The 27843-nt window shown below is 33.2% G+C and overlaps 1 protein-coding gene across 1 annotated transcript; it reads right to left on the bottom strand.

Annotated features, from left to right (window-relative positions):
• Positions 1-5403: 5403 nt before the first annotated feature.
• Phum_PHUM500220 (discoidin domain receptor, putative) lies at positions 5404-26017 on the bottom strand (the record flags this gene model as incomplete). The annotated part of the gene is made up of 13 exons (XM_002430759.1): positions 5404-5706; positions 5805-5946; positions 6058-6150; positions 6351-6539; positions 6672-6787; positions 10094-10246; positions 13209-13387; positions 16397-16873; positions 16960-17088; positions 24451-24658; positions 24747-24880; positions 25732-25920; positions 25951-26017. 13 exons carry the CDS (start codon positions 26015-26017, stop codon positions 5404-5406), a joined length of 2379 nt encoding a protein of 792 aa, XP_002430804.1.
• Between the last annotated feature and the right edge of the window lie 1826 nt (positions 26018-27843).

Genomic DNA, 27843 nt, shown 5'->3' with positions numbered 1-27843 from the left:
GAATTAGGAAGAATGAGACTGAAATGAGTAAAACGGGACGGAAGGAAACAGAAAAAGAGAGAAACAGAGAGAAAGACAAAGACAAAGACAAATAGAAAAGGAGAGAAAATAATAAAACAGTAAACGAACGAAAGAGAGAGAGAGAGAGAGAGTAAGAGGGTGAATGAGAGAGAAAACGTTGGAATTAGGAAGAATGAGACTGAAATGAGTAAAACGGGACAGAAGGGAACAGAAAAAGAAAGAGAGAGTAAGAGGTATAGGGAGGAAAACCCGAAGAGAGATTTTCCGCAACATGGAAATCAATAAAAAAAAAAAAAAAGAAAGAAAAAGGAAAAAAAAATCTTAAAACGGGCATAAATCCATTAAATTAAATTAAGTAATTTTATTATTATTATTATTATTGAAAGTTCGGTGAGCTGGAGTCTTTTTGAGTGCAAAAGTCATAGACTTCCGTTTTGAGATCAACATCATCATCATCATCATCGTCGTCGTCGTCGACGTAGTCGTTTTACGAATTATTATGCTTTATTCTATCATTTCTCATATTCCACAGTAGTATATTTCATCGTGTTTTCGCCGACTTTCATTTTGGCTTTCTCTCTCTCTCTCTCTCTCTCTCTCTCTCTCAAAAATTAATTATTTGGGTTATGTCAAGGGAAAGTAAAAAGAGTTTTTAGTGCTTCAATTATTCAAAAACGAATTGAAATTATTTGAGGTAAAGTCACGGTTGAAAAGATTTCCAAGAAATTATGTGTATATAAAAGAACGAGGGGGGGAGGGTAGGAATGCGGGAGAAAGGAAGGAAGGGAGGAAAGTATGAAAGAGGGGGGGGTGGATAATAGGTAGCAGCAGCAGCAGAAGCAAAAGCGTGATCGAAGCGGTGCGCGGTAGTAGAATCGGTGGAAAAAGCTCTAAAGGGGAAGGAAGGGTCAAAAGGTTAGAAAGTCGAAATTTTCTTTATGCCCTCTTCTACACTTTCCGGTAAAATTATCATTCGAAACGGAAAATTTTCCGCCCCCCCCCTCTCTCTCTCTCTCTCTCTGTCTCTCTCGGAGGTATCAAAGTTTTTTTTAAAAGAATGATGACGTCATTTCTTTTTTTCATATTTATAAAAAAAAATTATTATATAAATAACAAATGAATTATTATTATTATTGTCGTATCCCTTTGCCGTCGGAAAACACTTGACAAAAAAACAAAAGACTTAATACGGCACTGTTAAGTCGGTTTAAAAAAAAAAAAAAAAAGACTCGAATAAAAAGTAGTAACGAATGAAGGTGAAAAATGAAAAGTCGTGGTTTTAGACGTTTAATGCACCTGCGACTTGAGGGAGCGGATCCCGGATTTTTCTTTCTTTTTTTTTCCCCCTTCCTCTCTTTCTCTCTCTCTTTTTCTTTCTCTTCCCCCCTTTTCGCTTGATATTTTCCTTCCTTCTTTCCTTTTCCTTTCCTTTTTTTTTTTTTCGTTTACGTTTTTTGTTGTTGTTTAAGTTTACGTCTTGGATTTTTGTGGGTACGAAAAGGTTTTCGAGTTTCTTCTTCTTCTTTTTTTTTTTTTATTGGTTTCATGTTACCGATGTTAATTTATCTGTGTGTGTGTTAAACGTCATCGCCGGATGTCACAATTTCAAAAACCGGAAAAGGAAATTAGGAGGAAATGAAAGGAGGGAAGGAGAGGAAACAAAGACGGATAAAAAAAAATTTCATTTATTTATTTCAAATTTTTTTTATTTATTTATTTTTATTTATTTTTTTTTAAAAATTTTATCATTATTATTATTATTATTATTATCATCATCATTATTCATTCATCATAATTTTCATTTATTTTCATAATTTTGATTTTTTTCCAATAACATTTAAAAAAATTACAAAGAAAAAAAGTTTTTTTTAAATTTAGTTTTATTTATTTATTTAATTTACTTATTATTAATTAATAATTTATTATTATTATTATTATTAGTATTATTATTATTATTTTAACTTTCGTAAAACATTCACGCGAAAATTCTCCAACCAACGAAAAAAAAAAATAAAAGGAAAATTCCAGGTGTTTGTTTGTTTTGATATGTGTTGGTTTGTGTCTCGTAAATGACTCGATAAAATTACAAACGAAAAAATATATATATAATATCATGTTTGTTTGTTTGTTTGTTTGCCTACAACAACAACAAAAACAACAACAAAACGATACAAAATTTATTTGCATGTGGAAACGATGATTGCGAGTGCGTTTGTGTGGATGCGTGCGTGGGTGCGTCCGTGCGCTTAGGGAAAGGGGAAATCTCATCAAATATTACTTTACATTCAAAAATTAACAGAGAAAAAAATTATCATTATTATTATTAATATTATTATTATTATTTATTATTTCGTTGACATATATAAAACGTAAATTGATGTGTGTTGTGGTCGCAGATGGTTAGTTAGTTATACATATATATATATATATATATATAAATGTCGACTAGATACGAATTGTTAACTTATTATTATCATTATTATCATTACAAATGTTTTTTTATTTTTCTATTTCCACGTTAAATAAAAACCGTTACTCGTTGTATTATGTACATACATATACATATATATATATATATATATATATATATCTGCACTCTGATTGTCCCGTTGCAATTAATTAAGTTTAATATTTTTTTTTTTTTTTTTTAATAATACTAAACTAACACCTCTTTGTCTTTGTTTATCAAATCTTTCCCTCTCTTTCTTTTTTCTATCGTCGAATCATCAATCTCTCTCTCTCTCTCTTTCTCACTCGCTCACCAACTCGCTCACTCTCTTAATTCTAAGTTTTAATTTACAAGAAGAAGACACGAATAGTTTAGTGAAATTTTTAATATTGACAAATAAAAGTCGTGAAAATATTATCATTATCATCATCATCATCATCATCGTCGTCGTCACCATCATTATCATTATTATTATTATTATTTCGTTCGTCTAACCCCCCTTTTTTTTTTTTTTTAAAAATTTTAAGGAATTAATAAATAATACCTTTTTTTAAATTATTAATTATTATTACATCGTTCGATCAATCAATCAATCATTCAGTTAGTCAGTCAGTCAATCATTCAGTCAGTCATTCATTCACGTTCTTAAAAACGTGTCATGTCTTTCAATTAATTTTTCTTATTTTGTAATTGTAAAGTTTGTGTTTAGGTATAGGGAAAATTTTTTGGGGAAAAAAATGTTAAGCAACAAGACGAATTTGTCGACGTTGCCAAATTTCAATGTTTACAAATTTTCTTTATTTACGAAAGTGAATTTAAAAAATTTTTTCTTTTCGTTGATTGATTTTTTTTTTTTTTTGAGGAAGGGGAGTAATTAATTAATGATTAAATTAATACTCGAGGGCTAAAAAATTGATTTAGATTTTTAATCGATCGATTTATTTATCGATTTATCGATCGATCATTCGTTCGTTTCTTTTCTCGTTCGTACGTAACCTAAACATTCCCAAATGAAAGGCATACAAATGGGTTGATTGATAATTCGAAAAGGGGGTTTTTTTTTTTTTTTAAATTTTCAAAAATTTGGCGGGAGCGTCGAAGCAGCAGACGATACACAGTAGTTACCAACATTCGCTCACTCAAACATTATTCACATATATATTTAATTATATCTAATTTATTATTATTATTATTAATATTATTTTTTGCAAACTACCATGAGATTGTCAAAAAAATATTCAAATTTTTTTCTTTTTCTTTTTTTTTTTTGGAGAGGGTTTTTTTTTTGCTTACGTCATGCACGCATTCATACAAACATACACATATATAAATTTACACGCGAGCGAAATAATAATAATAATGATGATGATGATGATGATGATGATGATGATGATGATAAAAAAATCTTATCATACATCTTAATATTATCATAAAAAAATTTTGAGCTAACGTCACCATTTCTTTTTTTCCCCCTTCCCACCCCCCCCCCTTCAAACAATCAAGAATAGAAATTTATATTAAAAAAAATAATGATAATAATAATAATAATGACGACGACGACATTAATAATAATAATAATAATGATAATGAATTGAAAAACAACCGGGGGGGGGGGAAATTTATATATATATATATAAACGATTTATTTACATTCGTTTCATTTTATTATATATATATATATATATTATATAATACTAACTAGAATTTGAAATTAATATTATTATTATTATTATTTATTTTTATACTCGTTATAATATACAGATAAAGAACAATAGGAAGACCGGCAGTCTTTATACTCTGAACAAAAAAAAAAATAAAATACTTATATATATATATATATATATATAATAATAAATTGTGCACGCGATTTTTACTTTCCCCCTCCATAATTTTCTCTCTCTCTCACTGTGTGTGTGTGTGTGTGTATGTGTGCGTGTAGATACAATTTGTACACATGCATTCGTGTTTTGTGTGTGTGTGTTTATAAAATGGAAAATTTAAAAAAATTTTTATTTTTATTTATTTCTTTTTTTTTTTTTTTTTTTTTAAATTTTTTTTCTTTTTTTTAATTTTTTTTCTTTAATTTTTTTTTTATATATTTTTTTGTATATTTTTGGACCCACTCTTACACTTATATTATTATTATTATTATTAACATTTTTATTTATTTATTTAGAGTTTTATTATCATTATTATTATTAATATGATTAATTTTTTTTTTCTTTCTTTCTTTTTAATAAAATAAATTTTTTTTAATTTTTTTTATTGGATTACGAAAGGAAACCGTAATAATGATAATGATAATAATAATAATAATAATAATATTAATGATAATAATAATAATAATATTAATGATAATAATAATAATAATTGTAATGATAATAATAATAGTAATAAAAATAAAAATAACAGTAATATTATTATTAATAAGTAATAGTTTATACAGAGTGATTTATTTATTAATTTTTTATATTTTTTTAGTTTTAGAATACTTGCGTTTATAATTGATTAATAATTGCGGAAACGTGTCTTTTTACATTTCCAATAAAATCCTTTTCCGTTCGTTTCTCTTCTCACGGCGAACGGAAAATTCGAGTTCCCCGTATTTTTAAATGAATTATTTTCACATGGGAAAAATGTGGGTATCCAAGTTCTTCTAAACGTAAATCACATCCTACACATACGGCCTCCTATTTTATTTTTTTAAAAATTTTTTTACGCGCGTACTTTACATACGTGTAACGCGTGCGTAGCAAAAGAAAATTTTTTTTAAATTTTGTGTTTTTTTTGTTTGTTTTAGGTTATCAACGTGTGCGATTTCAAAGTCAGAAATTAAAGGATATTTCATGGAGGTCGTCGTCGTCGTCATCGTCGTCACCATCATCGTCATCCACATCGTCCGTATCCGTATCCGGTTCGGGAGAAGCGTTCGATCATCCAGTTTCGGGTAAGTAACCTAAATTTTTACGCTGTAGAAAAAGGTGAATCTCGCTAAAAAGCGGCCTATCCGCGGCTTGACGTTTCCAACATTCGCACATGAGATCATATATTTCGCGCGGGCAAAGGGAAGGCCTCGGCAAATATCTAACGAGTCCGTTGTTTTGATACAAATGATTACAATTTTCCACTACCTGTTCGTTTGTTAATTCGGCGAAAGGTTGCTCGTCGCAGTGCATAAGAATTTCCCACAGCGTGACGGCAAATGACCAAACGTCACTTTTAGAACTTTGCTTACCCTGTAAAATCGTCATCGAAGATGACGACAACACGTCATTCTTTTTTCTTTTTCTCTCACACTCCCTTCCTCTCAACGTTTTATTAAAAAAATACTCACCAGGAGTAGACATTCCCAAGCCATCCACCTCACGGGTAGCCTCGCTTTCGTGTCGACTTGATAATAATCGTTGTTGTATTTGCTCGCGTAAATGGCGTGATCTGATATTTTTATCGAATAATGTTTACCGACGAGACAATTTCTAAAAAGACAAGACAAGAAGTGGATGAGGTGTTGCCATCGTCGCCATCGCGTACCTTTAGGACATGACATGCATCAAAGGAAACAAAAAAAAAAAAGTAATGTACGTTACCTCGCCGACAAGTCTCTATGCGTCAATTCGAGCGATTCTAAATATTTCATACCCGACGCTATTTGAGTGGCCATGTATATCAAACAACCGTAACTGAAACGTATACAAACAACAAAAACAAAACTTTTAAATAGAAGCAGAAGATAAAGACGAAAGATGCGATGTTTTGGAAAAGACAAAACTTGAAATTTCAAAAGGAAAAGGAAGAGTCGGGAAAGAGAAAGCGGGAGGGGGGGGGGCAGGGCAGGGAGGCGGCGGCGATACCACACGAAACGACCGGAAAATTAACTCACCTCACTGCGTCATCGTTTCCGTTTTCCTCGGTTGAATTTTCCAGTCTCAAAAATTGCGTCAAATCTCCAAGATCCGTGTATTCCTGAATGACGTAAAAAGGTTCTTCCAGACTGCAAATCCCGACGATGCGACACAAATTGACGTCTTTTAAACTCGCCAACCAATTGCATTCTCGTAAAAAGTCTTTCCTGGAAAAGAAAAAAATAATCTAAGAACGGAAGGAGGAGAACGTGCGACAAGGCTCATGGAAAGGGAAGAGGGGGGAGATGGGGGGCGGGGGCGAAGAAGAAAAGGAGAGAAAACTAAAAGAAAAAAATTACTTTGTGCTTTCGCTCGATCCTCTCCATAATGATTTTATCAAGACGAATTGTTTTTTATGTGACGTTGTTGTTAAATTGTTGACGTCGAAAATTCCTTCTGCTTCGCATAAATGAACCTGTAACACAATATAAACACGGACGAATGTCATTAAAACGTCACGACAAGCGGAAGGAAATGTTTTTTCTGCTTATAAGCAGAAGACGACTACGACAACGACGATATTAACGTGTGAGCAGAAAAACTTAAAAAAAAAATCCGACGTGTCGCCAAGGATTTAAAGTAAAGAAGATTTTAAGATTTTTGTCGTGTAAACAGATGAACGTTAGAAGAGGTCATCGCGATGTCCGAAAATTAATTTATAGGCACGGGGGGGACCCCACCCACCCCCTTCCGGGGAAAAGTCGCGCGAGAAAATTTCAACAGCGGTCATAATTAATTTGTTAATTACGAAAAAAATTTTCGTCTTCCTTTGACGCGTGATATCCTGTACGTGACTACGAACGAACGATGTCCTTTTATCCTCCCGTACATTTTCCTTTTTTTTCATTCCTTTGTCCTTTTTTTCTTTCCGAAATGTATGCAGCGTATACATTCTGCTGCTCCTGCTGCCACGTCATTTGCCATCAGGTGTGGGTTTTTCTTTTTCGTTTTTTTTTTTTCAAATTTTTTTTTGTCGCGAGTCGGTTTCGTGAGATTTTTCCAACCGGAATAATTTCAATCCGTTTGTTTCGATTGTAATTCCCTCTCTCTCTCTCTCTCTCTTTCTCTTTCTCTTTCTCTTTCTCTTTGTTTCTCTCTCATTTACATCATTTAATTCTTTTTAAGTCTGTTGTTAGGAATTTAACAAAAAAAAAATTTTTTTTCTTTCTTATTTTTTTCTTGGTTTTTTTTTTTTTTTACACATTTTTCACTCGATAGTTTTGACTTTTTTATTTTTTTTGATTGAGTTCTCAAGATTTTCCAAAAGATTTGATTTTCCAGTTGTTTTTTTTCTTTTTATGACGTCATTAAACGTCGTCATCATCATCATCAACATCATCATTAGTATTATTATTATTATCGAGTTACTTATTATTTACTGTTTAAAGGAAATTAAAACTTGCGTAATTTGAACCTTCTTCTCTCTTTCTCTTTCTCTCTTATTCTCTTCGTATCTTTTCGTTTCGATTGTCGCTCCTCTTTTTCTTCTTTCTCCCCTTTTTGCCTTTTCAACTCAATAACACTAATTAACAGAATGAAAACGTCTGAGAGAGGAGAGGGAAGGGAAGAGGGAAGGGGAGGGAAATCGAATGCAAATCGTTATCGAACGCGACGACATCATTTGAATTCGTTATTTTCAATTTTTTTCGTTTTTTTTTTTTCTTTCTTTCTTTCTTTCTCCCCGTCGACGAAAACGTCGTAACAAAAACACGTGTCATTAGATAAAGTTAATTAATAATTAATTAAACTTGCTTACTTTCGGTTAAATTAAATGAGAACGAGTTTTACTTATGGGATATGCGAGGGCGTAGAGGGGGCGGAGGGGAGGGTAAATAGGAAAAGTTTTTTGCGTGGCACGAAAGAAAAAAAAAAAAAAAATTGTAAAAAATTTATAAAAAATATGAATAAGATATCGAGTATTGCTGACAAAGTTCAATTTTCGGGGAGTAAAAAGTTAAAATTGGGGGGGGGGGAAGACGTAAGTAAGCGGGGAAAAGGGAGAAGAAAATAAAAGAAAAAAAAAAAGAAAGAAAGAAAGGAAAAGAAAAACCGAAAAATCTCTCGGGGCGGTTTTTTTTTTTTTTAAAAAAAGTTAAAATTTCTTTTTTTTTTTTTTTTCTAAAAAAACCTTTTTTTTTTTTTTTTTTTTTAAAGTTTATTTTTAATTTTCTATTTCCCCGTTTTTTTCCCCCCTTTTTTAATTTAAAAAAAAAAAAAGAAAAAAAAAAAGAAAAGAAAAAACTTTTACTCGAAAATGTTTTTTATTTTATATAGATGTGGGAACAATAGTTTTACAGAGTTAACCTTTTGGCGACATTTTTCTCTCGTGTTCTTTTTTCGACAGGTCGGTTTTTCGGTTTCCTTAGGCCGCACTCGAAGAAAAAAATCCTGTACTTTACCGAACCGGGGGTTACCAACACGAGACTCAACATTTTTTTTGCTTTCAGGGGGGAAGACTGAATGGCTAGTTTCACCGGCTCAACGGGGGATTACGACGGGGGAGGACTTCGGGGACATCGTGAACACCCTCCGGGTCGACTCTTCACTGGAAGCTCACAATCCTCGCCAACGAGTCGCAAGACAGAGACATTCGGGGAATAAGAAGATGAAGAAGACGGCAGCGGACGTCGGAAGAGAAGACGGAGGATTCGGACAGCTTTTCCGGGGTAAGTATTCAACTTGAACATTACTCATCGGTTTTAGGGGGGCGGGGGGGCCGCGACGCGAACGGACCACGGGGGGCGATTGGGCCGCGACGCGAACGGACCGCGGGGGCGATTGGGCCGCGACGCGAACGGACCGGGGGGGCGATTGGGCCGCGACGCGAACGGACCACGGGGGGGCGATTGGGCCGCGACGCGAACGGACCACGGGGGGGCGACTGGGCCGCGACGCGAACGGACCACGGGGGGGCGACTGGGCCGTCGGAATTCCTCTTCGGAAGCTCCTAAGTTCTCTAGGGGGAAGCGCGAGCGGTGTGGCAGATCGCGATCGTCTCTCGAGGTACAAGGAAGGAAAGGGTCCACTGGGGGGTTGAGTATTCCGAGTCGGGCTCCGGGGTCTTCTACTCGATTACGCGGGGGAGGTCCACAGGTTGGTAGTAGTGCGTTCTTCTTCGATGATCGGGAGTCGCGGGGGTACATTCTATCTGGGGATCGCCGAGGAGCGGGGATTCTTCATCTCTTTTCAGGTGTTTGTCTTCAGTTCTTCATCCAAGTGCATCCAAGACTGCGGCGTGGGAGGATCACAGGCGAACCTCTTCGGATCTCCTTCATCTGGAAACTTGCGGATCTTGGAGCCGTAGACGACGGAGGAATCCACGGGTCCTGGAGCGTATCCGGTGTAATTTCCGCGACGAACGTGTTCGGCGACCCCCGTAGATCCTTGTGCTGTCCTTCCTCACTAATCCTCTAGAGTATTCTATCAACTAACACTTCACTTCACTTCACTTCACTTCACTTCTGGAAGATGCGTCCTCTTCTTCGATGCGGCGGATGAAAGAGATTCGGTTTACTCTCCCGAGCGTCCCCCCCCCCTCTTCATGCAGAGTGGCCCCCCTATTGCGAAATGCCCGGGAGTTTAAGTGGGTGGGGGTTCCCGGGCCAGTTAATAAAAAGATTTCGAATTATATTTTTTGTCACAAAAAAAAAAAAAAAAAAGCAATCGAGGAGCCAGAGGGGGGGGGGAGACTGTGAGAGAGAAAAAGAAAGTCACCACTCACCATTCCAAAGCCTCCTTCTCCAAGTTTTTCGACGACTCTTAGTCTGTGTCTGGGAAATTCGGGAATTTCTGAATCCTCCGGGGCGGAACCTTCTGGAATTTTTATCGGAGTCAATTTACCCAAAGTGAAATTCTGCTCACGTCTTGTTTCCGTCTGAAACAAAAAAAAAATACAATTACTCTTATTATTATTATTATCATTATTATTAAAAATCGAAATAAATAAATAAAAGTGTAATTAAAAAAAAAATCTTGTAAAAAAAAAAAAAAAAATTCTTCTGCCACGAATATATATAAATATAAATTAATTTAAAATGCAATTTTTAATCAAATTATTTCTTTCTTTCTTCCTTCCTTCCACGTTCATTCATCGAAAATGAAGGAGAAAAAATAAAAAAAGAAAAAAAGTTTTTTAAATAACGAAAAGTAAAAGAGAGAGAGAGAAGAGAAGGGGAGAAAAAGAAAGAAAAAAAACTCCAAGACGGCAACTTTAAAAAAAAAAAAAAAAAAAAAAAAAAAAAGAAAAAAGTTTTTACATTAATCAAATTTTTTAAAAATTTATGAGTACCTGAAAACCATATTAAAAAAAATTGAATGAACCCTACAACAACAAACAACGTTTGCACAAAAAACGGAAAAAATAGGGAAAAAAGAAAAACGATATTAAAATGGAAATTTTTGACTTTCCTTTTTACACCTCCCTCTTTCATCTTTTTTTCCTTTGAACTAAAAAAGAAAAAGGAAAAAAAAGGAAAAAAAAAAAAGTGAAACGACAAATGGCGAATTCTACATGTACGTATGACATATAAAAAATAAAAATTTTTTGTTTCGTTCGAAATCGAGTATTCTACCCGTATGCGCGAACGTGCAAAGGAATGGGAGAGAGAGAGAGAGGAAGGGAGAGAAGGAGAGATAGAGAGAGAAAGAGAGAGAAATAAAGACTTACAGAAAAGCAGGTAGAAACAAAAAAATAGAGAGAGGGACAGAAGAAAGGGGAAAGAGAGAAAGAGACAGAAAGGGGGGAAAGAGAAAGAGAGAAAGAGACAGAAAGGGGGGAAAGAGAAAGAGAGAGAGAGACTTTTCCGACGTCGTACAAACAACCGAATTTACACGAGAACAAAAAAAAAAAAAAAAAAAAAACGTTAAACGTTTTCAAAAATAAAAATAAAACGAACGACGCCATTGTTTTAATTTTTAATTACAAAACAGTTACAGACAATGAATAAATTTACATAAACGAGAGATACAAGGTACGCAACAAACGGTGTTAATGTCGGATGAAAATGTAAAAGACAGAAAAAGAGAGCGAGCGAGAGAGAGAGGGAGAGGGAGAAAGAAAAAAAGAGGAAGGAGTATATAATGAAACAAAAAGAAAAAAAAAAAGAGAAAAAAAAAAGAGAGAAAGAGAAAAAAGAAAGAAAGAAAGAAAAGGAAGAGAAAGAATATAATTGTAAATTACATTTATATTATACAGTGTCATTAGAATTCAAAAATGTTTAACGACGTGGCTTTTAGTAATAAAAAAAAAAGAAATCTCTATCATTATCATTATTATTATTATCATTACTACTATTATTATTATTATTAAAAGTAATTTATTTATTTTCAACGATCGATTTTCGTATCGGGTTTCCATCATCATCATCATCATCATCCTCATCATTATTATTATCGTAACGATTTTCTAATCAGACGTCGTCGGTTTGGGAAAAAGAAAAAAAAACGAACATCCGGTTGTTGCTGTTTTTTTTTTTTTTTTTTAAATTTAAATTTCCGGTTTGATTAGTTTTATTTATAATTAACTTCCTTTTCCTTCTCCTCCCCCCCCCATTTTTCTCTACCGTCGGAATCATTTTTTTAACGTTTTTACTTATTCGCGAAATGAATTTCTCATTTTGCCGCCATTTTAACTTTTTCTTTTTTACTCTTCTTTTTTCCCTCTTACCGTTTATTATTATTATTATTCAATAACCGAAGTGACGATAATGATAATGATTAATGTTTTCCTTTTAGTTTTCAAAATCGATTTTCTCTTTTAGAATTCCCCCTCCCCGTTTTGCTACTACTTCCCTTCCTCCCGCTGCTGCTACTACTACTACTACTAGTGCCACGATCGTCGCGTATAAACCGTAATGATGTTTACCCCCTCGAAAAAGAAAATTTTTTTTTTTTTTTTTCGTTTTCATTTTTATTTTATTATTTTATTATCATTAACTTATTTTCTTCTCCCCCTCTCCCTCTCCCACTCACGTAACTCCCCCGCGATCTCTTTTTTTAAAAAAAAAAAAATTAATCTGGTACCACGTCGGAAAACAAAAATAAAAAATTTTCTACGTTAACGTAAAAAAAAATCATTTAATTAAAATTCGGTCATTAAAAAAAGTAAAAATTCCCTCCTTCTCCCTTTTCCCCCTTCCTCCCGCCCTCCTCCTCCTCCTTTCCCCTCCTTTTCCTCCCGTCGTCCTCCTCCCCCCTCTCTCTCTCTCTTTCCTTTTTTTTCCCTTTTTGAATATAACATTTAATTAATTACGTTAAAAAAAAGTAAAATAAAAAAAAAAAATTATTTTTGACGTCGAATAAAATAAACAAACAAAAACAAACAGATGATGATGATGATGATGATGAAACAAACAAGCGGACAAACAAAAAAAAAAAAAAAAAAAATTTTTTTTTTTTTTTTCTTTCCTCTCTTTGACTTTTTAACGTAGAAAAAGAAAAAAAATAAAAATAAAAATAAAATGATAAATTTCAGTTGACAGGTTTTAACGATAATTTTTTCCCACTCCCATCTTCCTTCTCACTTTTCCCCGGGGGAGGGAGGTGGAGTCTGGGGCAGGGTAGATACAACAAAAAAGAGAAAGAGGGAAGAGGGGGGGGGTAAAAAAAAAAGAACAGAGAAACAAACAAACAGGTTAACAATTTCAAACGTTTCACACAACCCGCAAAATAAAAATTACAAAAAAAAAAAAAAAAACAAAACTTTGGAGAACACGTTTTGATCATTTAACAAACAACAACAACAAAAAAAACCTTGAAAATTTATATGCCGCTAATGCCACGACAAAAAAAAAAAAAAAAAAATTAAAAAAAGAAAATAAATAAATGATGCTACGAACCTTGACGATATCCGTGGCAGCATAATAATTTTCCGAAAATGATTGATGATTATTTTTCGTCGGAGTTTGATAATTTCCCACGTCGTAGGGCGGCGGTCGTATGAGCGAATTTGTCGCCAAATTAAAAAAAGACGGACTAAATTTTATCTCGTCTTGAAAGCTATTGACACTTGTAAAATCTGTAAACGTTATTAAACAAAAAAAAAAAAAAATTAATAATAATAATAATAATAATAATAAAAACTCACGACGACGACGGCGACGAGGACGAATACACAAATGATTAATAAAAAAAAATAATAATAATAATAATTTCATTTAAATTTTTCTTATTCAATCTCCTTCCACGATTAAAAAAAATCTTTTTTATTCGTAATATTTTATTTACCAGACTCAATAATAATAATAATAATAATAATAATAATAAAAAATAAAATTATTATTAATAAAGATAAGGATTTTAATTTTAAATTACTTTTATATTATTCGTCGTAGGATCAACAACGACAACGACAACAACGAGGGAGAGAGAGAGAGAGAGAGAGAGAGAGAAAGGTAATAAAAAAAAATATTCCAAAAAAAAAAAAAAACAATAACAATAACAACAACAACAATAACGAGAGGGCAAAAAAAAGAAACAAAATGGCGGAAAATTTTCCACAAAAAAAAAAAAAATTCAAAACAAAGAAAGAGAGAGAGAGAGAGAGAGAGAGAAAAGGGAAATACGATGAAGAGGTAAAAGAGAAAGAGAGAAAAATAGAGATAGAGAGGTAAGGTAAAAACCGCTTTTGTTTAATTAGGAAGAAGTAATTAAGTTAATTTCACTGAATTAGGTTTTTCTTTTTTTACTAAAAGAAAAACGAGAGAGAGAGAGAGAGAGAGATAGGATCCATTATTACTTAGAAAATAATATTTCGATTATAATAAATATAATTATCGTTCTAGAAAATTCTTTTCTTTCTTTCTTTCTTGGAAATATAATCCGTTAAAAATATTTATTATATATATATAAATTTCGTTTAACACCGAATGAGAAACGGAAGAGGAGGGAGGGGGGAAAGAAAAGAAAAAGTGGCACTAGAACAACAACAACAACGACCGCGTTGAAGTAGTAGCAATAGCAGCAGCAAGGAAAATGATTTTTTTATGCAAAAAAAAAAAAAGAAAATTATTCATACGACGAGTGGACGACGGGTCGTCGTCGTCATCGTCGTATGCGGGGTCAAAAGCATAGAGAAAACAAACGACGTCATAGATATAAAAAACAAAACGTTTTAAATGAAATTATGGTAAACACCTGTTCCGGACACGTGATGAAGAATTTCATCATTTTCAAAATATATAGATATACATTTCCCTTTTTCCTTTTTTTTTTTTCCTTTTTTCCTTTTTTGGGACGGAAAAGAATAAAAACGGAAATAAAAGTCAAATAGGAAATGACGTAAAATTCTTTTTGACAGTTTCCAAAAGGGGAAGAGAGAAAGAAGGCGTAAAAAATAATAATAATACATTTATAAATTCGATCGTATAAACCGTCGTCGCCATTATTATTAATATTATTTATATATTAATGACGTCATATTTAAAAATTTTTTAGACTTTTTAAACCGGAAACGGAAAAATTTAAATTAAAACACGTGCACGTGCAAACACAAGATCGAATTGAAAAATTTTTTCGTTTGTTTATTTCGTTATTCGTCCTCGTTCGTCCGTCCGTCCGCCATATTTGTTCGGGAAAAGGGGGAGACAACATTTATTTTATTTTTTTCCAGATATAATTTTTTTTTTTTTTTAATAAAAAAATAAGTTTGAAGTGATTTTTCCTGTAGAATTTTCAATTTCGAATAAAAAATAGAAATACCTCGATTTGTTTGTTTAAACAAAAAAAAAAAAAAAGAAAAAATTTAATAAAAAAAACTTGTATACTTTTGTTTCATTTCCCTCCCCCCCCCAACTCTCACTGTACGTCATTCATATGACGTAATAAAAATGAGTAAAGATGGAGGAGGAGGAAGAGGGAATTGACATTTTTACAAAATTTAAAATGTAATTTTTTGTTTTTTCTTTTTAGATTTTTTTCTATAAAAAAAAAAAAAAAAAAAAAAAAAATTAAATTTTAAAAAAAAAGAAAAAGTTTTTTTTAAGGCGGACGAACGGATGGACCCCCCTCCCCCCCCCAAAAAAAAACAAGTTTTCCCGAATTGAATTGATGGCGAAAAGTAAATAAATTGCTTTTGAACCCAAAAAAAAAAAAATTTTTTCTTGTCGTTCTCGTCCTCGTAACAAGTACACACAAGGGAAGAAAGTAAAAAGGAAAGAGAAAAAGGTTAAAAAAAAAAAAGGAAACGACTTGGTTTTTTTTTTTTTTTCAACTTTTGCCAGCCTGCGACAACGACGACAACGACGACGACGACAACCGACAATGACAACGTCGCATAAGGGAAAAAGTTTTTCTTTTTTTTTAACCCGTAATTTTTCACTTTCAAAAGTTGGCGGTAATGTTTTTTTTTTTTTTTTTTTTTTTTTACTTTTTCACAGATGAAAATATGGAAATTGAAATGAAAACGGTCACGTGGTTTCAACTTTCTCTCCTCCCCCTACCACCGCCACCTCTCACCCGATCCGCGAAAAAAAACTTTTCCCTACTCTTGAGGCTTCTTTTTTTTTTTAGGAGGGAAAGTTTTAAGTTGACAAAATTTGAATAACCTTTTTCTTCTTCTTCCACGTTTCTTCTCCCCGTCCTCCCCCCCGTTCTTTTTTTTTTCAAACTATTCGAATCCTTTATTTTTTCACATTTATCACCCTCCTACCCCCCCACTCCTCCTTCTCTCTCTCCTTTAAAAAATTAAATTTTTCCTTCACCTGCTTCCTTCTCTCTCTCTCTTTCGTCTTTTCGACGAATTTTTAGGTTATTTGTATTTTTTTTCCTTTTTCCCTTTTTTTTTTTTTTTTACCCTCCAGAAATTTTTTGGAAACTTTGTTTCGGGTTTTCTCCCCCCCCCCTCCTCCCAAATTTTTTATTTCATTTTTCATTTTCTATCGTTCTTATAGAAAAAAAAAAAAAAAAAAAGAAAAATTTAAATAATATCGATCGATATTTCAAAGAGAGATTAGAGAGGGAGAAGGGGGTGGGCGTGGGGAAAATCGAAAAAATCCCATTCCAGAATTTATCATTTACGTGTACGTACCTGTATATTCTCCACTTTTACTAGATGACAAGGCATCGCGTTTAATAAGACAACCATATTCCTGTTTTCCAGATGATGGTAACAATTTATAAGGCTCGTGATAAACGGATGAATTTTCACTGTCGGATTCTTCTCCCGTGACGTAATTTCCGGCCGAATCACTTTTACCCTTTTCCACGTTCGTTTTTTTACAATGTCCCCTCGTCGTTTTCGACGACGTGAGTCTCGATCGCGTTAATCCGTTATTCATTATCGGTCCCGATATCGCCATGTTCATTTTTAAATCTTTCATGTTTATCGTGACGCCGGGTTTCGTGCTGCTCGACACTAGAGCCGTGTGCTTGTGTAGCAAAGCAACTTTTTTCCTTCCTCTTCTCACCATGACGAGTATCGTGCAAACGAGTAGCATTACTATGACGGCCAACACACCCGTTATCAATCCAATGTATGCTTGAGTGTTCGTCGTCGGACTTTTCGCTACGGGGAAAAAAAAAAAAACAAATTTAAAAATTTTCTCAAAATGGCGGAACCTCTAATTCTTCTCCTCTCTCTCACTCTCTTACCGGGCGTTATTTCTTTTCTTGCGTTTGTTGTTTCTCCGCCGGGAGTTTGCGAAACGGTTTCCATTATGCTGTCTTGTTGTAGAAAATATTGTTCGAGACTTTCTTCAGTTGCATTACCCTGAATCGAACCTTGAAAAAGGAAAAAAAAAAAAGAAAATTACTTATTTTTCCATTTTCGAAATTTTCTCTCTCTCTCTCTCTCTCTATTTCTACCTGTAGCAGAGCACCTGTCGCTTTTCACCCAAAAAAATAATAAAAATATAAACGTATATATATACTTTTATTTTATAATATACCGTAGTCAGCATTTATTTCACCTGAAGAGAGAGAGAGAGAGAGAGAGCGAAGAAAACAAGAAAAGGAAAAAAGGAAAAAAAAATTGCAATAATAAATTTTACGTATTATATGAACCTTTTTATAAAATGAACGGATTAAGCAAAATAAAAAAGGAAGGAGGTAGGGAGTGGGGAGCGGACAAAGGTAGGAAAGAGAAAAAAGGGAAAATGGTGGCGGCGGGAAAGGACGGCGATCCGGAACGGGGAAGTGTGGGGGCGGGGGCGAGAGTTTATTTTTTTTTTTTTTTTTAAACAAAATTCCAGCTCACCTACAAAATAATCAAGCTAATGAATAAAGGGCAAAAAAAAAAAAAATTTCCCTCATTCATTCATCTCCTCCTTTCTACCACCACCACCACCTTTTTCATCTTTCTCTTTTTACGTATCATTCTCTTTATCTCTCTCTCTCTCTCTCACTCTCACTCTGACTCCCACTACCTTCTCCTTTCTCATTTACCTCATTATACTCCTCGTTCTATTTTTTTTTTTTTAAACCCTTTTATATATTTTATTTGCATCATCATCATCAACATCGGTATAGAGTCTCCCCGCGAGTTTTTTTTTAAATTATTCGAGTGTTATAAATTTGAAAACGAACATGGCGGCGGTACAGCGAATACGTGTCAAAAATTTTCCGTTACTTTCGAGGTGACGTAAAAAAAAAAGATCGTTCGAATGAATATAAATAAAAAATATTCAAAATGCTATCGTTTGAATTTTTTAGCAAATTTATGCAAAAAAATTTTTTTTTTTTAGCTTTTCCTTCTTCCCCCCCCCCTTCACGTCCTCTCGTCTCTTCTTCCTCCTCTCCCCCTTCTCTCTCTCTCTCTCCTCCGATTTCTCCCAACACATTTTCATCTAAAATAAATGGTTTCCCGATTCGTACGTACGTACGTACGGGTTTTTCCCTTCCCTCATCCTCATCCCCATCCTCCTCCTCTTCCTCCCCCTTTTGTATTTTCCATGCATTATTTATTTATATTATTATTATTATTATTAAATTTCAGTATTTAAACATTCAAAATTATATATATATATAAATAAACCGAAACATATTTTCCGTATATTGATTTTCATTTCCATATCGGAAAATAACGTAGGTTTAAATTAAAATTGATAATAATGATAATAATAATGATAATAATAATAATGATGATGATGATGATGATGATGATGATGATAGTGAAAATGAAAAACAAATAAATTATTTTGGGTATTCGTAAAACGGACGACGACGCATCGGGTTTTTTTAATTAAATCGGCAATTAAATAATTAAAACGCGTGGCAGAAGAATTCCTTTTTTTTTTTATCCAATTTAAAAACGCACTGTCGAAAACGTACATTAAATTATTAATCGCCTTTGAATAAATAATAATAATAATAATAATAATAATAATAAAGCATATTGAAAACGTATCCTATCGTTTTTTTTTTCAATTTATTAATTGATATTTTTATTTATTTATTTAATACATGCTGTCATTTATATTTTTATTTAATTAATATTTCAAAGAGAGAGAAAAAGAGTGAGAGAGAGAGAGAGAGACAGGAGCGTATCGAGGATTCGAATGAAAAAGTAAAAAAGAAATAACGTAAAATATAATGTTTTTTTTTTTTTTTTTTTTTTTTTTTTCCAAGGCATCGCTCGCTCGGGCGAATCGAAACGTTTCCGTATTCTAAATTTCACTTATAAAGAGAGAGAGAGAGAGGTAGAGAGAGAGATAGAGAGAGTTAAAAAAGAAAAATTTCCAGAATCAAATATCCAAAATGGAGACGACCGACACAACTCTCTAATATTGGTAAAAGCTCTTTTCTTTTGATCGGCAAAAAAAAAAAAAAACTTTTTTTTACCCTTCCCCTCCCCCTCCCCTTCCCAAAAAAACCTTTTTTCCTTTTTTCCCTTTTTTTTTCCTTCCTCTCGCATGAGTCGAAGAGTAAAATAAAAAAGAAAACCGAGGCCGTAACCGATTTTGAAATTCCGTAAAGATTTTTCTCTTTTTTGTATTATTATCATTATCATTATAATTATCATTATTTTTTGGATGCTCGAAAAAAAAAAAAAAAATTAACTTTTGCCGTAAAGAATACGGGAGGGGAAAGAGGGGGAGAACGGTTAAAATGTTTTTCAATTTAGAAAAACTCGAGTTTCGAAACTAAAAAAAAAAAAAAAAAGAAAAACTTTCGCCATATTGTTTATTAAATCATCGTGTTACGAGGAGAGAGAGAGAGAGAGGGGGGGGGAAGAATCCGGAAAAACGAACAGATTGTGAAATATGAGAAGAGGAAAGAAAACCAATGGAATCAGGTATTGGTTTGTGTTCGGTTCGTATATAGACTTTGTCAAGAGATAGTTTTCCCTAACGGTTTTCCGATCGAACTTTCCGTTTCCGTTCTTTAACTTTTACCTTTTGTTCGCCATGTTTTGTTTTGTTATTGTTGATTGTGATTCCCTTTTCTATCTCTCTCTCTCTCTCTCAGTCTCTTTATCTTTCACATTCTCTCTTCCTCCACCTCCTTTTTTTTTTTTTTTGGCCGTTATGAATATTTACGATGATAATAAATTATAAAATTATTTCGCAACTGGAGGAGAGAGAGAGAGAGAGAGAGAGAGAGAGAGAGAGAGAGAGAGTAAACACGAGGAGTAAAAGTGAGATGAGGGATGGGTGGAACGGGGGTGGCGACGGGGAAATAATATGGGGAAGGAGAGGAGGGAAGGAGGGGGAGGGGCGTGGAGAAAAAATTAATGGGAAATTATTCTTCTCATTAGAAGAATTTTATACTTTTCCGGGGAAAAAGTTTTTCCGCTTTTCGTAATAATCGCCTTTCGGCCTTAATAATTAATTAAAATGAAGCATTTTCATAAAATGCAAGAAAATACTTCCGGTTCCGAATTTACGATGAAAAGGTCAAACGGGTCATACCGAAAAACTTTCACCTCCTCCCCTCCTTAAAAAAAGAAAGAAAGAAGAATCAATCGAAAAGGTTTTTAAACCTATGAATCGGTGAGAGAGAGAGAGAGAGAGAAACGAATAGAAAAGGAATGAAGCCGGATGGGATGCTGGAACTAAAGCTTCTGTATCCGTAGCTGAAGAGGAATGAGGGAGGAGGGAGGCAATAGGATACGGCGGGCCGTGGAACAAAAATGAAGCGGGATGAGGTAGAAAAGTGGGAAGGGAAGGGGAAGTGGAGGCAAAGAGGAAATTCGAGGAACGCGAATTCCTGAAATTTCGAAAATTTCGATGGGATTTGTTTTCGAATTTCTCAGTTTCGAAAAATTTTTACATTTTCGACCCTCCAAAAAAAAAAAGAAATAAAAAAAAAACTTTTCCAGCAAACATTTACGAGAAAAAATACCAAAAAAAAGATAATAATACTGTTAATATAAATTACCACGACCGACGGTCCGTCGTGGCAGCAAAAAAATCTCAGACCCGACTTTTTTTTCAACAATAACAATAACAATAACAATAATAATAATAATTTCAATCATTTTCTCGTATTTGATTTTAAGTGTTGAGATTCGAACGTACGTCACGTTTCATTCCTTTCTTTCTTTCCTTTTTTTCCTTTTTCTCGCGTGAAACCCTCCCCCCCCTCTCCAAAGAAAAGAATCATTTCAATTCGTTTAAAATTTAGCGCCAAAATTTAAAAAAAAAAAATAATAAAGACTTTATATTATAAAAAAAAAATAGTGATCCGAGTGATTCACTTTCCCTTATTCGGTGTTAGAGATAAATGGTTAAAACTGTGAATAAAATAATGGCAAGTCAGAGAACACACCTGCGACTTTTTTTCCCATTTTACTTTTTCCGACAAATTTCCCTCCCCTCTTCCACCTCCCCCTTTTTCCTCCACCTCTCTCTCTCTCTCTCTCTCCGTAAGTTAAACGTAGTGCTTGTGTTTGTTCGTATTCTACGTAAGATTTAAAAATAAACGTTTCGAGAAAGAAAAAAAAAAAAAAAAAAAAAAAAAAAAAACTACATTCGATTAAATTAAATCATTCTCACAATTTAGAATTCCCCCTCCTCCCCCTTTTTTAAAATGGCGGTTTTTAAAAGCTTTAAAAAAATGAAATAATAAACGTGATGGGGAGAAGGGGAGGGAGAGGAGGAGGGTAAGCAGGGAGGGAAGAAATAAAGAGTATAAAATGAAAAATTACAACCGTAAGAAGAAGAATTTTTTTTGACAATCGATATTAATATAGCGAAGATGGTTTGTATAAACACGTCAGTCAGTCAGTCAATCAATCAATCAATCAATCAATCAGTCAATCAATCAGTCACATCAAACAAAATGCAAAGTGAAAAATTTTTTCCTTTTAAATGAACGACACAGTAAAAAAAAAAAAAAATACAAAAAAAAACTCAAAACCGGATTAGCAAATGTGCAAAGATTTTTCCTTTTTTTTTTCTTTTAGTTAATTTTTATTCCTGCTTAAAGTTTTCTTTTTCCTTAATCTTATCATCCCACATCCCACCTCCCCCTTCCCTCCACCAACTCCTCCTCCTTCCCCTCCCGCCCTGAATGCGGCAAACACCGAACGAATCATTTTCGATGGGAAATATTCCATCATTGACTCATCAACTTCAACTTTGTCCGTTTTCCAATCTTTAACACTTGATTTTTCCAAACAATAATAATAATAATGATGATGATGATGATGATAATAATAATATTCATCGAGTTATTTTTCCCCCCTCCCTCCCCTACCCTCCGCGAGGTAAAAACTTGGAAGCTTGAAGCTTTTAAAAGGGTAATTTTAGTAGGAGTTTTCCAGGAAAAGTTAATCATTTAAGAGGATTATTTCTTATTTTAAAAGCTTAGCCGTTTCCTATTTAAAAAAAAAAAGAAAAAATACTAATAATAATAATAATAATAATAATAATAATAATAATAATAATAATAATAATAATGATAATAATATATAAATAATAATGATAAAAAAAAAAAAAAAAGCGAGCGATTTTCTTATGGATTATTTTTCAATCATTTTCCCCCTCTCCCCTTCTTCCCCCCGCCGTAGATTATCGCACAAATTATACATACGCGTACGTTTTGTAAACAGAGAGAGAGAGAGAGGGGGGGGGAAAGGAAAAAATTAAAGAGATTAAAAACAAAATGAAAATTCCATCGTTGTGTTGTTGATCATCGTTAAAAATCGGACAAATTTTTATATAAAAAAAAAAGTTTAAAAAAAGTTAAACAAAATAAATTTTTTCTCAAATTTATGTGACATCGTGGCAGAAGATAACGTTCAAATATATCAAACAAACAAACAAACAAACAAACATTTATTTAAAACTTTTTTTTTTTTTTAAATTTTCTAAATATTGATACTTAAAATATATATAAATATATTTACTTCAAACTTTTCACGATTCAAGCGAATAAATAAATAAATAAATAAATCAAAATAATTAAACAAAAACAACAACAACACTAATAATAATAATAATAATGATGATGATGATGTTTTTTCGTGTAAATTTACAAGGACAGAAAGAGAGAAAAAGAGAGAGAGAGAGATAATCTTAAAAATGGCTACTACCGTCTCTCACACGACTATCGAATTCCACCTAATATATTCTACAAAAAAAAAAAAAAAATTCAACCGGAAACTACAAAACGGAAATGAAATGAGAATCGGACTCTAAACCCGACGGAAATGAATTTTTAGTAAAATCCATGGCAATCAATCATACCCGGATTCGTAGAAAATTAAAAATAATAATAATAATAATAATAATAATAATAATTAATACAACAACGACGAAGAAATATTATTTTAAAAGTCTTTAAATCACATAAATAATAGAAATTTATTCAGATAAGACAAAAAGGGGGGGGGGATAAAGTTAAGACAGTCAGTCAGACAGACAGACAAACAAACAAACAAACGACGAAAGGATTATTTTACAATATTGATGGAATTTACCTTCGTCTCCCCCGAAAAATAAATAAATAAATAAAACAAATGGAGAAAAGTTTTCTTTTTAAACGCGTAAAAAAAAAAAAATTTAAATTTAATAAAGTTTTACCCCTACAACCAAACACGGACGAAAAAGAAATTATTATTATTATTATTATTATTATTATTATTATTATTATTATTATTATTATTATTATTATTATTATTATCGGAACGATAAATCAAAGATGGCCTACGATGAAATTAAAAATAACAAAAAAAAAAAAAAAAAAAAAAAAAAAAAACGTGTTTCCTATTGGTATTTATCGGTTTGTTTACTCTTTTTTTTCTTTTTTTTTCAAGGTTGGCAACACTGACTGGATTGTTTTCGTTTTTTTTGTTTTAATCAAACTTTCGATTCGACCTTTTACTTTCGTTCTTATCAACAAACGTAATAAAACAACAATTTTCTTTGATATTTTTTTTTTTAAACCGAAAATTATGTTTTACTTTTAACCTTTTCAACGTAACAATAATAATACTACTTTTCCCTTTTCTTACACATTAAAGAGAATAAGATGGGGAGTGAGAGAGAGAGAGGGAAGCAAAGAAAAGAAATACGAAGTGGTTGGAAAGAGATAGTGATATTAAAAGGGGAAAACAAAAACGTGGAAACCTCCTATGTGGAAGAGAGAGAGAAAAAGACGACGCAAATATAAAAATAATGGGAAATTTTTTTTTTTTTTTTACTTCACGTAGAGTGGAGGGGGAGGAGGGAAAACGATCAACCATTCAGGAGGCGAGTTTGACGATCACATGACCACTACAAAAAAAAAAATTATTTTTTTTTTTTCCCATTTTCCCGACTTTGATCTTTTGCGTTTTATGATTAACGATTGTTAATAAATATAAATTTTTCCATATGGCACTCGAGAAAAAAAAGGAAGGGAGGGAGGAGTTAAAATGGGGGGCAAACCCAATATTTTCCCTTCGATTCGGAGGAAAAAAACAAAAAAATTTCATTTTAATCTTTGACTTTTTTTTTTCCCTCCCTCCTTCCTTTTTCAAGAGCTTTCACTTAGATGTGTGTATATATATAAATTTTTTTTATTTTTTGCCGAGTCACCACCTGACATTCTGTCAGTTATAAAAAATTTTCCCCCATTTTCTTTGCCCCCACCTCCCCCGTATATTAAAAAGAAAAAAAAAATCGTAATTGTGAGGGTCACAAAAATAAAAAAACTTACCAGATTCGAAAGAAATTTCACTTATGAGAATCCAACGTGCGGAGAAAAAAAATTGAAATTTAATAAATTTTCCCATACGATTTTCCAACGGTATGCTCACGTTTCTCGCGGATTCACGTGATAAATCCGACGCCATATTTATTTTCACGGGTGTCGGTTGATATCTCGACCCGTCTAAACTAAAATAAACCAACGCCGATGAAAATACCTGTCGACAAAAAAACGAAACATTCGGTTACATAAAATCGTCTATTTTTTTGGGGGGGGGAGAGGGAGGGAGAAAAATCAATACGAACCTGAACACTTTTGGTGAACATGTTATTAACGTATATGTGAGCAAAGGAAAATTCTCTGATGGAATCAAATTCGAACGTTATGTCCAGAGGGCGTCCAGAAAGTGATTCGTTTGACCAACCGACCCATCGGCTACCTAAAAATAAAAATAAAATTTTTTTTTTTTTGTATTGCTGCCAGTTCAATAAACCCGAAAACTTTTTTGAAAGGGAAAAAATAATAATAATTTTCCGCCCCCCCCCACACCACCCTTATTTAAACGGACAACAGGATATTAAGCATCAATGAAATGGAAAAAATTCAATCGACGAAGGAAAAATAAAAAAAAAAAATAAAAAAAAATAAAAACGGGTTCGACTGACATTTTACGACAAAAAGATAGAAAACCTTTTTTTTTTTTTTTTTTGTCGTTTTGACAGATAAAAAAATAAAAAAACTTCTTATCACTCTTTTACACCGAATTTTCCAGTATTGGAAAAGCTTTTAGATGTCATTCGCACGAGGTGTGCGTTTGTGCGTGCGCGCGTGTACAAACAAAATACGGAAAATCGCAGGTGTACGATTCGTCGTCATATTGTTTTCTGATGTGCGTCTCAATCATCATCATCGTCATCATTCATTTCCTTTTTCCCCTCCCTTCCCCCTTCCTCACCTGATTTTAATTCTTTTCAATCATATTTTTTCCTGTTGCTTCGTTTTCACGTCACAACCATCGCTCCCCGTTATCTTTTAAACGCACTCTTATCACGCACACGCACACACACATATATATAAATAAATAAATCCTTTTCGACGAAAAATTGAAAACGTCGTCGTCGTCCCCCCTCCCTTCCCTCCCCACCTCCCACCGATCGTATCACGGGATTTATATAATCAATTAATTAATATAAAACCTGAACAGAATAGATACGAATAAAATAAAATAAATAAGTAAAAACGCGACCGGAAGTAAAATTTGTTGTTGTTGTTGTTGTTGTTACAACTCACCTGCATCCGTTTCATCTTGAAATTCGAAAACATCTTCTCCGTACAATCCATCTATCAACTGTCCGAGACCTTTTTTCGCGTAACCATCTTCTTCGTACCCTCCGTCGTAACTTAAATCCTTGAGTTTTTCCTCCGGCATTTTATTTCTTTCCTCGGCAGCAACAGGCGCTTCATATTTGATAATGTGTTCTGAAAAAACGCAAAATGAAAACTATGAACTTAAGGCCTTGCGTGCGTGCGTGCGTGCGTGCGTGTGTGTGAGTGCGTTATCGCTATTAGAAACCATTAACGACGAATAATTACCCTCTCACACCCCCTTTTACATAAATTAATTACACAAATGGTAAATTCGCCCAAAAAAAAAGCGGGGGGGGGGGGAATGAAGGATTATGTTAAAACAATAAAGTTACCCGTATGGACGAACGGACCAACGTAACGAAAATCTCTAAAATATTTACATGCGTGTACGCACACGCACAAATTTATATATTAATACGCGTTAAATAATTTATAGAGTCATAAATGTCACGACAATTCGTATCGACTTACGCTTTTATAAGAGGGAAAACGACGTGGAGGGGGAGGCAAGGGGGAGAGAGTTCCGGTTTAAGACATAAAACCTAGTAAATGAGGATCATGTTTAATTAATTTTTTTTTTTTTTTTCTCGTCCGGGACCGTTTTTTTCTCATCCCCTTCCATTCTCTTCTCATCCCCTTCCATTCTCTTCTCTTCCCCTCCCCTCCCTTCCTTATCCTATCCCTTTCGGCTCGCATTTTTCATTACAAACGCTCCCACCACCACCGCCACCACCACCACCATCGCACCTTTTTATTACTTTTGTGCAACGGAAAATGGTAGCACCACACGAATGAATAAAAATAGTAATAAGGGTATGAGAGGCGAGGAGGGGAAGGTGGGAGGTGAGAGGGGAGGGAAAGGTGAGAGAAACGAGGCGGTGGGAAAAAGGGACACGAGTTTATAATGCTTTAGAGAATATATTTTCCGTTATAAATATATATATAAAAAAGGCCTAAAAATTAATCTGTTGAGAAAATAACGATTTACCACCACCACCACCACCACCATCGAGTAATAAAACTTTAGGCCAACAGGAAAATAAAAAACCTTTTTTTTTTGCGCGCGCGCGCGCGTTTTATTTCTTTCTTCCCACCTTTTTAAACAATTAATTCAAAGGAGAGAGAAAGCGAGAGAGAGAGAGAGAGAGAGAGAAGCAAAAAAAAAAATAATAAATAAACGAAATTCTTTAAATAATAATTTTTTAAGGTAAAAAAAAAAAGAAAAAAAAAGAAAAATATATACAAGTTTCTCTCTCTTTCTCTCCCTCTCTCTCTCTCTTTCTATCTCAAGAAGAAAATCCTTTTGAGTTTTTACTCACAGCCTCCGGGATGTTTTTTTTTTTTTTTTTTTTTTTTCGTTTCTTAAACATCCAAACGCACGATAAGTAACGTTGATATATAAATAATGGGGATAAAGGTAAAGAGAGGATGGGGTGGGGTGGGGGGGAAATCGAGGTCGGATTCCTTTTTCCAGTGAGAAAAAGAGAAAGAGAGAGATAGAGAGATAGAAATAGGAAAACACATGAAAAAACTATATAAATATATATATATATATATATATATATATATATATATATATATATATACGATTTTGCGTGTAAATTTAGGTGGGAGAACGACAATAAAAGGGGGAAAAAAACTAAAAGAAGAAGAAGAAGGAAAAGAAAAAAAGAAAAAAAAAAAAGAGAAAAAAGATACAAAATCGGATTATGACAAGTAAAAGCTTTTGGTAAAAACCTTCTGGTTTTCTTCTTCTCCTTTTTTTTCTTTCCTTTTTTCTCCTTTTTTTTTTTTTTTTTTTTTTATTCAAATGAGTTTTCGTTTTGTGAAAATTTAAAAAAAAAAAAAAAAAACGAGAAAGAAGGGTAGGAAGAAAGGAAGAGAAAGATAGAAGAGGATAAAGAGATGAGAAAAAAAAAAAAACAAAAACCGTAGAGGAATGAGAGGTAAAAACAAAAGAAAAGGGGAGAAAAAGAGGAAATTGAAGACAAACAAGGTGGGCGTCGGCGATTATTGTCGACATGTTGAATGTGT

The sequence above is a fragment of the Pediculus humanus genome, genomic scaffold (assembly GCF_000006295.1).
Source record: "Pediculus humanus corporis 1103172108268 genomic scaffold, whole genome shotgun sequence".
NCBI lineage: Eukaryota > Metazoa > Arthropoda > Insecta > Psocodea > Pediculidae > Pediculus > Pediculus humanus.
Note: the sequence above shows the minus strand (reverse complement) of the source record. Positions and strands in the feature narration are given on the sequence as shown.